Source organism: Diabrotica virgifera, chromosome 8, assembly GCF_917563875.1.
Source record: "Diabrotica virgifera virgifera chromosome 8, PGI_DIABVI_V3a".
NCBI lineage: Eukaryota > Metazoa > Arthropoda > Insecta > Coleoptera > Chrysomelidae > Diabrotica > Diabrotica virgifera.
In genome coordinates this window covers 6,557,440-6,570,868 of record NC_065450.1, presented here as the reverse complement: position 1 = coordinate 6,570,868, position 13,429 = coordinate 6,557,440, and the positions used below count along the sequence as shown (strand labels likewise).

At 31.1% G+C, this 13,429-nt stretch overlaps 1 protein-coding gene across 1 annotated transcript in view; it reads right to left on the bottom strand.

Moving 5' to 3' along the window:
• Nucleotides 1–13,429, bottom strand: part of LOC114336260 (dual specificity tyrosine-phosphorylation-regulated kinase 2) — a 633,699-nt gene that overhangs the window by 157,614 nt on the left and 462,656 nt on the right. Inside the window, exon 4 of the mRNA XM_050658156.1 lies at nt 4,644–4,833. Coding sequence (XP_050514113.1) covers nt 4,644–4,833 — 190 coding nt within the window. The remainder of the gene's footprint in view (nt 1–4,643; nt 4,834–13,429) is intronic.

Here is a 13,429-nt window from a genome sequence, read left to right as displayed (position 1 = left end):
CATTTCTTCTGAACATTATCCAGACAAGCAAATCAAACAATGTAGTAGTAGTTCTATCTCCCCTTCATCAAGAGAAAGCACACCTTGATCTACATTAGCCTTTTCAACTGCCACCCACTTTGTCTTTAAAATATTGATTTTTAGGCCTCTCCGATAACTTGCTTCACTGACTAGATTTACTAATGTCTGGAGATCTTGTAAATTTTCTGCAAGATTGGCTGTATCGTCAGCGTATCTGATATTGTTGAATACTTCTCCGCCCAGTATTACTCCCTCTTGTCTGTTATCAAAAGCCTCCCTAAAGATTTCTTCAGAATACTGATTAAAAAGACTAGGTGACAAAACACAACTCTGTCGTACTCCACATTTGATGGGTAGTGTTTTGCTAGATTAGAATTAAGAAACTTAAAATGGAAGGCAAACGTAAATACATACTTCTATATACCTATACGTATAAGACCCATTGAGCCCTATACTCTTCAATTTAATCATGGACGAAATCATTAAAAGCGTCAACAATGGAAGAGAATATAGAATTGGAAACAAAAAAGCAAAATAGTTAGATAGTCTGCATAGATTAGTGCACAGATTTAACATAACAGCAAATGAGTTCAGTTTGACAATTTCATCTCAGCAAACTAAAACAATAGTAATCAGTAAAAACCCAATCGAATGTAAAACAGAAATTGATGGCATAAGTATTGAATAAGTAATAAAAAAAATAAGTACGTTGAAATTACAGTGTCTAACTACGGAGACCTTGACAAAAAAGTGACAAATCAAATAAGAAAAGCAAATAGACTGGCAGGATGCCTTAATAACACTATATGGCGAAACCGACAGATGAACAGTCCAGATGAACAAAAGATGAATTTATAAAACCAGTGTAAGACCAATAATGATACATGCATCAAAATCAAGGCCCGATACAGCCGCAATACAAAGAACTGGAATCGGCAGAGATGAGAGTACTGAGAAGAATTACAGCAAATAGACCGAGAAAGGGAAAGACGAGTGAAGACATTAAAATAAAAGGTAAAGTACAGTATATAAACGAATGGATACTAAGTAAGTAGAAAAAATAAGAATAAGCAAAAAATAATGGAATAACCACATAAGCAAAATTGGTGAGATACGTGTGGTCAAAATAGCAAGAAATAAATCACCCATCGATAGAAGAAGTATCGGCCGACCAAGCAAAAGATGGAGTGACAACCTTCCATATAATATAGCGTTGATTGATAATCAGTCGTGTGATGGATGATCGAAGTAAAGTTTAACGTTTGAGTTAAAGTTAAGATAACTCTCAGGAATAACGTGCCCATAACTATATAGGTAAAATTTGGTGTGATGTATCGCTCGCAGTTATGAGATAGTTATATCATCAACGTTATATTAGAAAGAAGTTTTGAGGAACAAATTTTGAAGTAACAAAGAGAACCTTCTGTACAAATAGTACAAGTTGGAGTGAGCGCGAGAGATTGTTCCGAACATACCCGTCGTCGGCTACGGCCGATGACCGAACAGCCAACAGCTGTTTGGGTTCCTTGGTGTTTCTAAGTTGCTTTCAAACGGTAGATAGAAACAGGGTTGCCAGATTGGTGTATTTTCCCAAAATTTTGGGTTAATTTGAAAGCGTATATTGAAATTTTTCTAAGCAGAAATTGTAGTGGGATTTTTGGGGGCGGAAAATTATGGATGATTTTAAAGGGTCATGGTAAATTAAATTTGCGAATGTACATAGAACTGTATATTATACTCCCATATAATCGAAGACGATAGGAACTATGAATTATTTCCATGGCCCTCGTTGATATTGTAGTATGAATTTTGCTTTACTGTTCTCTTCATTTGACTAATAATTTATTAAAATGCGGCAACAATTTAAATTTGGGGACTTTGGGGTATTTGAGCTTCAATTTCAGGGAGTTTCAGTTTCTAAGTGGGGGATTTATAAAATATCATCTGGCAACTCTGGATAGAAAGCTCAGTAGGTACTTAAAATAAAATTTCAACTTATATCGCTCGATTTGATTTTTGTATAATTTTTAAAATTGTATTACCCTTCTATTCTTAATTATTAAATTACTAGCTTCTAAATTCACTTGATTTCTGTCTAAAAACAAGTCAAAAGATGAACCTAACCTTGCATAACTACAGAGTTATCTCATAACTTGAGGTTTAACGTCGCGTTATAAAGTGACCAGATAACTCAAGAACTGTCAAGAAATAACGCAAATAGTTAAGTTAAGTATGATACATCACACCAATTCGATGGTTATAACATAACTACAGGATAACTTTACGTTAACGATAACTTCGGTCATCCATCACAGGGCTGAATATTTCAATCAACGCATATAGTTATCACTCCGCCTAGTGAATAAGCAAAATTGTTTATAAATAGGAAGAAGATGAAGCTTTTATTTGAACATTTTTATCAAAAATGTATAAGAAACTTTTTATAAGCGAATTTTTTTTTTAATTTTTAAGATTGTTAAAAAAACAAAGCAAAATCAGCTGTACCTGTACGTCTTGACTGCTTTTTCATCAGCTAGCCCTCATTATACTTTTCATAACTTCCAAATATACAGGGTGATTGATTAGTAGGGTAAAGCGCAATAGCTCCGCTATAGTAATAGATAGCAATAAAAGTTAATAACAAAAATTTTAGCCACCTTTGAGATTCACATTACAAAATTAGTTAGAATGTTACAGGGTGTTCGATAACACAGTGGCAGACCAAACTTATGTTTTTTTAAATGGAACACCCTATATTTTATTTCAAATTTGAAATCCTGTTAACTTCTCCATCACAAAAATATAAAGGTTTGTTATGTTATACAGGGTATTTACAAAGTTATAACCAATTTTATATGAAAATCGTAACAAGTTCAACTCCCTGTATAAATAAAAATAAGCAAAACAACAAAGATTTATTAATGCCATATTTTTTAACGTATTGTCAAAATTTTCAAGAATGGTCGATATTGCTAATTTTCTTTATATCAAATACAGGGTGAGTCAAAACGCAAGTACATTATTTTCTCAGTAATTTTAAATGGAACACCCTGTATTTTATATCACTATTGAAAAGTACCATTACCGTACTTTAATTTTTAGATAACATTCCCTATGTCTAAATTTATTAGTTTTCGAGATATTTTCATTTTTCAATGGACCAGTAGTGTGGCCACCCAAATCACCAGAATTTAATAAACTGGACTGATTTTTTTGGGGTTACGTTAATAATGAAGTTTATAAAATACCTCCAACAACAAGGGATGAGATGAAAAATAGAATACAAAGTGTATTTCGATGTGTTAATTTACAAATGCTCCGTAGAGTAAGTAGCTCATTCAATGATCGTTTTTAGGCGTACATAAATGTGCTAGGAGATAATTTTGAACACCTTATGTAATCAAATATTAAAAATATTTTATTAAAAGTAGCTTCTAATTTTTTCAAACATGTTTTTTTGCAAAATGTATTACTGATAAATTATGTTTCGTTCTTTATTTGTTACATTGTTACATTTGCATACAAAAGTATTGTTTAATTGTCTTCACAAAATATTGTATTTTGTGTTTGTGTGTTTTTTTGTAAAATTTATTACTAATTTTCTTTGTTTATTTGTTGCATTTACATAAAAATATAGTTTTTAATTGTTTCAAAAATGTTGCATGTAGTGGTTGTGTTTTTGTTTGTAAAATGTATTACTAATAAATTAGTTTTATTTCTTTATTTGCTACAGTGTTACAATGATTACCGGATTCATAATCGGTATCTTCAATTGTCAATTCAGTCATGGCTTACTTAAAATTTAGATAAATTTAAACACCTAAAATAATTTGCTCTGAAAAATGAAAATATCTCGAAAACTAATAAATTTGGGCATATGGAATGTTATATAAAAATTAAAGTACGTTAATGTTACTTTTCAATAATGATATAAAATACAGGGTGTTCCATTTAACATTACTGAGAAAATAATGTACTTGCGTTTTGACTCACCCTGTATTTGATATAAAGAAAATTAGCAATATCAATAATTCTTAAAAATTTTGACAATAAATAAAAAAATATGGCATTAATAATCCATTGCTGTTGTGCTTATTTTCATTTATACAGGGAGTTGAACTTGTTACGATTTTCATACAAAATTGGTTATAACTTTGTAAATACCCTGTATAACATTACAAACCTTTATATTTTTGTGATGGAGAAGTTAGCAGGATTTCGAATATAGAATAAAATATAGGGTGTTCCATTTAAAAAAACATAAGTTTGATCTGCCACTGTGTTATAGAACACCCTGTAACATTCTAACTACTTTTGTAATGTGAATCTCAAAGGTGGCTAAAATTTTTGTTATTAACTTTTATTGCTATCTATTACTATAGCGGAGCTATTGAGCTTTATCCTACTAATCAATCACCCTGTATAAGATTTTTATGTGAATTTAATGATTTTTTCCCAGATAGACTGGTGTATTTATACAGTACTATAATAGTAGAAAATCTTTTTTTCTAGTATCAATCAACGATAATCCTCAATTTCCCTTTTCAGAAAGCTTACATTTGACTAATGAATATATGGAAAAAACCCTCCTAGCTTCAAATTAGCTTCTAATGTTGACTTACCTGAAGGCGTCATAGGAAAACCATTTTCCTCCTTATTGTTATTGCTCAGTTCGTGCGAACTCCGCGTGGAATTGTTATTGATGGCCAGAAAGGCGTCCACCAAGGGAGACATCGGTGTGGTGACTGTTTTGCTCTGGTGATGATTCAAATTAACTTTGGAAGACGATTTGGTTGTCTCCAATAACGGCAACTGTAAAAGAAATGAAATGTTAATCGAATTGAATGAAAAATGATTAGTAAATTATATTAGGTTTGTTCCAATACGATATAAAACCGTTCTTGAACGGTTACGAGTATGTGCAGTAGGTAACGAAAAATGTGTTACTGCTCATAATTATTCGTTAATGCGCATGAGCGTAACGATTAAAGAACGATTTTGTATCGAGTTGGAACAAACCTATTATTATAATCTAATTTTGTATGTTGAAAGGGATGTAGAAAATTAGTACAAAAAGTGAAAAATAAAAATTCATATCAGTTGCTACCTAGAGTACGTATTGTGAGGATCTAACCTCAGGAACATGGGGAAGTTTTGCGTTGCCTGTAACTTTATGAAATGTAACTTGATAACAACATTATAACATTTAAAAGGGTTTCACCCATATATTTTCGTAGCGCAAGCGTGTACACCTGTAAGTAAAACCCACATGTCTTTTTAACTTTAGTCAAAATTTAATATTCACATTTGCTTCAATTAAAGTATATACTTAAAGGTTATACTTACTTCACGTAAGCAGCAATGATGATGGAGTTTTTATTCCAAAAACGTCTTGTGATGTAGCCCGAAAGGTTTTTGTTAATATAAATATTATTCTATTAATATATTTTGGAAAATAAACTTTCTTTCTTATTTACTATCTTACCAAAATACTAGTTTATAAAAATCGAAAAACGTAAACTGATGCAAAAAATGAAAACAGACACAAAGAAATCATTTTAGAAGACAATAATATGAGTATAGAGAGGGTTATTCCATATGAATCTAAAATAGAAATATAACTTCGCAATAAAAATAACCAAAGGCCATTATACTAAGACAAAAGTGTATCTACTTACTTGTACGTATGTATCTATTTAGACAAATCTAACGGATATAAATGTTTTAGAGAAACAGTACGAATTATTGAATAATGTACACCTATTTAACAAATTAAATAAACACTGTTTGACAGGAATTGATGAATTGATGTAAGTGACAATGATCATTGTCACGTGGTCTTCTTTTTAAAACTACATACCAAAATATTTCACAGAAGTTTTTCAATTACATGTCAGTTGTTCAGGGTTATAAAGGCACGTATCCACTATGCTATCCTGCAACTGCTCCACATAGTGGATACGTTGGCGCTGCCGGACGGATATTTACAGATGCTAGCGTGTGTAAACACCAGGGTGTTGAAATCAGTTAGGGTTTGGAAAAACAGTACATTTACAGATGCTAACGCGTGTTGACACCACGGTGTTGAAATCAGTTAGGGTTTGGAAAAACAGTACATTTACAGATGCTAGCGCGTGTTGACACCACGGTGTTGAAATCAGTTAGGGTTTGGAAAAACAGTACGTTTACAGATGCTAGCGTGTGTTGACACTAGGGTGTTAAATTCAGTTAGGGTTTTGAAAAACAGTACATTTACAAATACTAACAGATTTGGACACCAAAGTATTGAAAGCAGTTAGCTTTTTTATTGGTTATGCATGCATAAATGCTAACGGTTATTGACATTGATTTTATATACCTACCTCTGTGGAAAAATATTTAAGTGATTTAGGTATTAATAAATAACTAAACGTTGTTGGGATATAAACAATAATATATTAACACAAAAAAACAACATAAAAAGTAATGTTGTTCTGAAGCTATTTTCTTGTGGCATTTTTATAATTTACTATTTAGACGGGAAATAAGCCACAGTTAAATTGAAAACAATAATTTTATTAACGTTTCGACGCCCAAATCTGGTGTCGTTGTAAAATACAAAATACTACTAAATTAAACAAAAATTAATTAAACAAATTAAACAATTAAACAATAAAATTAAAAACAATTAAAATTAAACAATAACTGTAAACGTACTGTTTTTCCAAAACCGAGGCAACAAAAGGAAAAAAAGAAGCAGAAACCTGATGAGAAACATCACAGAGAACCAACCTAACCCTAAAGGGCATGGATCTGCTCATTAATATAATATGTATTATTTTTTATGATTAACTATTTAGATAAGAAATAAGCCACAATTATATTGCTTAGTTGCTTAGTAAAAAATTCTTCTAATAATTTATTTAATCTGACTCATTTATATTGGCAATTCAGACATATATTATACATTTTAAAGTATTTTTTACTAAGCAACAATATTTTTGTTTAATTTAGTAGTATTTTGCATTTTAACAACGACACCCGATTTGGGCGTCGAAACGTTAATAAAATTATTTTTTTCAATTTAATTGTGGCTTATTTCCCATCTGAATAGTTAATTATAAAAATGTCACAAGGAAATAGCTTCGAACAACATTATTTTTTATGTTGTTCTTTTGTGTTAATATATTATTGTTTATATCCCAACAACGTTTAATTATTTATTAATACCTAAATCACATAAATATTTTTCAACAGCGGTAGGTATATAAAATCAATGTCAATAGACGTTAGCATCTACGCATATATAACCGCTAAAAATGCTAGCTGCTTTCAACACTCTAGTGTCCAAATCTGTTAGTACTGGTAAATGTACTGTTTTTCCAAACCCTAATTGATTTTAACACCCTAGTGTGAACACACGATAGCATCTGTAAACGTACTGTTTTTCCAAAACCGAGGCAACAAAAGGAAAAAAAAGAAGCAGAAACCTGATGAGAAACATCACAGAGAACCAACCTAACCCTAAAGGGCATGGATCTGCTCATTAATATAATATGTATTATTTTTTATGATTAACTATTTAGATAAGAAATAAGCCACAATTATATTGAAACAAATAATTTTATTAACGTTTCGACGCCCAAATCGGGTGTCGTTGTCAAAATACAAAATACTACTAAAATAAACAAAAATGTTGCTTAGTAAAAAATACTTTAAAATGTATAATATATGTCTGAATTGCCGATATAAATGAGCCAGATTAAATAAATTATTAGAAGAATTTTTTACTAAGCAACAACATTTTTGTTTAATTTAGTAGTATTTTGTATTTTGACAACGACACCCGATTTGGGCGGCGAAACGTTAATAAACTTATTTTTTTCAAAGATAAAAATAAAGTTTTTCAATCCTAATAGCAACAGTAATAATATTGAAAAATATTAAAAATATTACTAAAAGATTTTCTTTTGTCTTCACTGCAGCATCCATTTGGCTTGCAAATTGTAGAAGCCTTGGAGGTGTCACCAGGGAAATGTACCAATAAGTTTTCAATTTAAAAATCTTTTAGTAATATTTTTAATATTCTTCAATATTATTAATATTGCTATTAGGATTGAAAAACTTTATCTTTCAATTGCCAGATGACGCTAGTCACCTAATCCATTCACCTCAGTTGCAGTGTGGGACTAATATATGTCGAAAAATTTACTGGATTAGAGAAAAGCAACCTGTGCATTCTCTGAAGAGCCCCTAACAAGAGGTGAAATCGTCGATAAGAGTGCTGGTTGCGCTCTCTAATTTAAGTAAAAATTGAGACATTTTTGGCCTCGCATTGCAACTGAATAAAAATGGAATACATTTTTATTTTATTTTTTTCAATTTAATTGTTGCTTATTTCCCATCTAAATAGTTAATTATAAAAATGCCACAAGGAAATAGCTTCAGAACAACATTATTTTTTTATGATGTTCTTTTGTGTTAATGTATTATTGTTTATTTCCCAACAACGTTTAATTATCTATAAATATCTAAATCACTTAAATATTAAAATATATAAAATCAATGTCAATAGCCGTTAGCATCTATGCATGTATAGCCACTAAAAAAGCTAGTTGCTTTCAGCACTCTTTTGTCCAAATCTGTTAGTCTTTGTAAATGTACTGTTTTTCCAAACCCTAACTGAATTCAACACCCTAGTGTCAACACACGCTAGCATCTGTAAACGTACTGTTTTTCCAAACCCTAACTGATTTCAACACCCTAGTGTCAACACATGCTAGCATCTGTAAACGTACTGTTTTTCCAAACCCTAACTGATTTCAACACCCTGGTGTCTACACACGCTAGCCTCTGTAAATATGCCTCTCGCATAGTGCAACAGTGCGCGCTGCGCCTCAGCGCTCCAATCGGTGGTGGTTTATACATCATTATGTAGAAGAGCGCATGCCGTTGTCATTGGAGCAGTTACAGGGAGCGCAAGAGTAGTGGATACATGTTTTGACATCATAGCTGTCTAAAGTTTTATAACGGACTAATAGACAATTCCAACATGCTGACAAGATTATGTCAATATGGCGGCTGGGAGGGAAACATAAATGTTATTCTATAAGTTCTTAATGCATTTTAGATCATTTTAGTTGCATTTATTTGTAATTTTGTTTTGTACAAAGTTTAATTTAACATTTTTACTGGAATAATCGATAATATGCTTCATTTATGTTGTGTTTTCAAGTGTGGAATGCGAAGTAATCCTGATAAAGTTCAGTTTTATCGGTTACCATCAGTGCTTTATTTTAAGCATAAAACCAACTGAACTAAATAAGTTATGATTTGAAAAACATAAACAATGGTCAAATATAACAATAAAGCTATAAAATTCACTATAAAAATGCTAAATAACTAACTACTGTACCTACAAGCAACATCTAAATTGTCTGCCAACAACTTTCGAAAATATTCACTCATCTTTATTTATTCACACATGATGTACGACGCCTGAAGAGATTCAAAGTAGTGGACCTTGCAAGAAGATTCGAATAATCTGTGATAACTAAACTTTTTAACTTGTTTTAATTTAATTTTTATGTAAAGAGGGTGATCACTGAATCTCCCTCTACAGGTCAAATTTTCAATTTTTGTCAAAGAATTTACCTATTGTTCTTAGTTAAGGACAGATTGTAAATATTACAACATTAAAATAAAAAAAAATTATTCACTGCTTAAAACTAAATAAATAAAGTTTAAGTACTTCTACAACTAAAAACTAGACAAAATCAACAACAAAATGTTCGCAAAATACAACTGACTAAAAAACTATTAAAGGGTTAAAAAATTTAAGAAACACAATGTCAAAAAATATAAACAAATAAAATATGTTCATTCGCAGACCCTGACGCGGACTTTTACTCATGGCATGCTCCACTTGTTGTCGACTAGTCCCTGATTGTCTCTACGAATACCTGTATTGGGAGGTGACATAAACGTTAAAGTCTTGAAATGGCCTATTTATCGAAATTTTAGATGAACTTGCTAAAGGCAAAAAGATAATGGATCTTGTAAGTATGTATACAGAAAAAATAAGAAATTTAAACATTATGACGAAGATTAAAAGGTGTACGTTCCCAGATAATTATTGTTCTTTTTTGCCAATCTCTAAGTTCATTTTACTTGAAAGATTCACTTCCATATTAGAGTTCCATTATACACTGTGGGCCGAAATAAAGGAGTCCATTTTTTAGTTGAAAATACCTTTTTTGTTTTTTGGGCGATTTAATTTCTTTTTGCAGAGCTAATAGCCTAACATGTCCTCAACATGACTGCAAGCAAAAAGAACGTACAAGGTGGGACTTATAAAAAAATTTATGTAACGGTGCATTTGAGTTCGTTGCAAATAAAAACTGTTTTAGCTAAAATTAAACTGATATGCACGTTTGGTAGGTTAACTATCCAGAACACTTCAGTAAAAAGGAAATTTTTCAAAATTACCGCATTCGCAAAATATCATTTTTTTATTTAAATAATGTTCAGAACACGCCTTCGCCAGACAATTTAAAAAATCCCGAATTTATAAAATATCATTTTTACTTACATTAGGAAATCTTATTCAAGTACTTTTCTAATATGTTCACCAGAACGAAATCTTCTTAACATTAAATTACATCTTTTACATCGTTTTTGCCTCATATTAGCAGTATTTTTCGTTAAATGTCTTAAGAATTTCTCAAGCGCTCATTTTACTTAGTAAGCCATGACTGCTTAGGTTGCCATGGAATTTTTTTGGCATTTATACTAGTTAAATAAGTAATTTGCCAGTTCATAATGCCCCTTTTAAGCAAAGAGGACAGAATATTAATTAAATATTACCGTTAAAAATATAATTATGGTGCAAGAAAAATTGTAAATGCATTTCCTGAGAAAAATTGGCATATTGGAACGATAGGAGAGTTCTTAAGACATGTAAGGGAAACCCATGAGTCTCTTGAACATAAAAATGGAAGAGGAAGGAAGCGAAGCTCAAGAACTGAAGAAAATATTGCTAGAGTAAGGGTTGTTTTAGGAAATTTGCAACCTGGCTAATCTGTTGGAACAAGGAAAATCGCAAAAGAAACTAGGATTTCCCGCACATCAGTTCGAAGAATCATTAAAGAAGATTGCCATCTTAAAGTATTTAAAAAAGTTTACTGTCAAACACTTACTGCCAATGTAAGAGAAAAACGACTGGAAAGATGTAATTTGCTACTAAGAAGATTCCGCTCTCGTGAAGACATTAGAAAAATATGGTTTTCACATGAAAAAATGTTTTATTTACGACCTCCTAAAAATACCCAAAATAATAGGGTGTATTCTGACGTACAGTTTAAGAGATAAATTCCTCTAGAGCATATTTTAATTGAAAAAAGGCATTTCTCAAAAGGTGCAGTGGTCTCCGTTTACATAATATGAACATTACTTTACATTTTACATAATCAAAGAAAATGCTCAGAAGGTAATAATTCCGATTTTTTAAATAATTATGTATGTTGACAAAGGATCAATATTTATACAAAGGAGTAAACATACAATTTTACTAAAACAATCGAACACTGATAACTTCTGATCATTTTCTTTGATTATGGAAAGTAATGTTCTTATCAGTTAGGCCACTCTGGCTCTCATGGACTCAATTAGGAAATGAGTATTATCGATGGACGTTTTTTATAAAGTTATATTGTACATTTATATTTCACTATAATGTTGACCGCACTGATAACCGGCAAAATAACGCAAAATATGGAGAAAACATAATACACTGTGAAATAAAAAGAGATGAAACTTGTAGAGGTGGTAATTATCGATATGCCTAAACGTATAAATTAACATTACATTACATAGTTCCCCACCTTCAGACGTCTGTGACAGGAGTATTTTATAAAATTCCCCTGTCGCCGTGACAGTTGTCATACTTTTCCGATAGGTCTAAAGATTGGAAACTATGTAATCTACGTTTATACGTTTATATCGATAATCTCCACCTCTACAAGTTTCATCTCTTTTCACTTCACATTGTATTATGTTTTCCATCTTTTGCGTTATTTTGCCGGTTATTAGCGCGCTCATCACTGTATAGTACATAGTCTCAAGAGCCCATCGGCCCTTTTTGCACTTATATTTTTCATGCTTTTGTTTGTATATTTTCTAAAAAATAACTCATTTTTATCATTTTTACACAGTCATTTTTACTTAGCTTTTTAGTCAGATAAATACAAAGTTAATTTCTCTTAAACTGGGATTACTTTTTCCAAAACGTCATTCTTCCTTTATTTCCTTGAGCTAAATATAGACAACAATGTTAATAAGATTAGTCTGCGAAGCCGCATAATGTCAGACATTTTCCCATAAAATTATCGTTGGTGCGCCTTTGCTACCGAATTTCGAAACGAATTAAAGTGTATCTCTAAAGATACACTAAATTTCTTTATTGTTATCTGCTAGTCTCAAAATACCCTCGGGAAATTCAGGAAAATCTCGTTATTTTCTTTCAAAACCTAAATCGAGTCGCAGAAGGTTCGTATAAGCGTGGCAGATGCGTTATTGTCGAGTTCACTGAACAGTATGCTAATGTTTGTTACGTTGGCAGGAGTGTGTAAGGCTTATAAGAAAAGTCATTTAGAAAGGTAAATAGGTGGATTTAGTTTACAGCCACTATATAGATATGCCTAATTACTTTTTATTGAAAAGAATTGTAAGCTATGGCCTATTTTCCTCTTCTGTTTCTATTATAAAAAAATTTTTGTTCAAATTTCAAAATTTTGCTTATACATAATTATCAGTAATATTGTTCTTAATATCGAAATATTCATGAATTTGTTTTATATCTGCATTTTTGAATTTTGACCCGTCCTATAAATAGATCAATGGGTGTTAGTGTTATCATAATTACAAATATGTATGAATGAGTTAAAAACAGTAAATCTACACCGATTAAATTGAAGCAGTTGAACTTCCAATGAATTTGCGGAGGCAGTATCTCACCGACAAATATGTGGCTCTTACCATTAGCAGAAACCCAGTATTTCTCAAAGATATAGATCTATCTATCGATTTATCTATCTTAGATTTGACTAGAGGATACTGGTATAAGAAAAAATCTCCACTTCTGGCGGAAAGCTGCAGAAATCTTTCAAAATTTAAAGATGTTCTATATAAGGGTGACCTTTCACCAATTAATACTGGAAACCTCCATGTATTGTTCCCAATAAAAATCAAGCAATTGATGAATCGATTCTTTTTTGGAAGATAAATAAACGTACCAGTTTTCGTTTTTCTAAATAGTTTTTTGATTTTTTTTTTAATTCTAAAAACTAAACATTTTCAAATCAATTTTTATAAGAAACGGTGTATCATAGCGACTTAAAGCAAGAGTACCTAGTACTGGAATACCTCATAA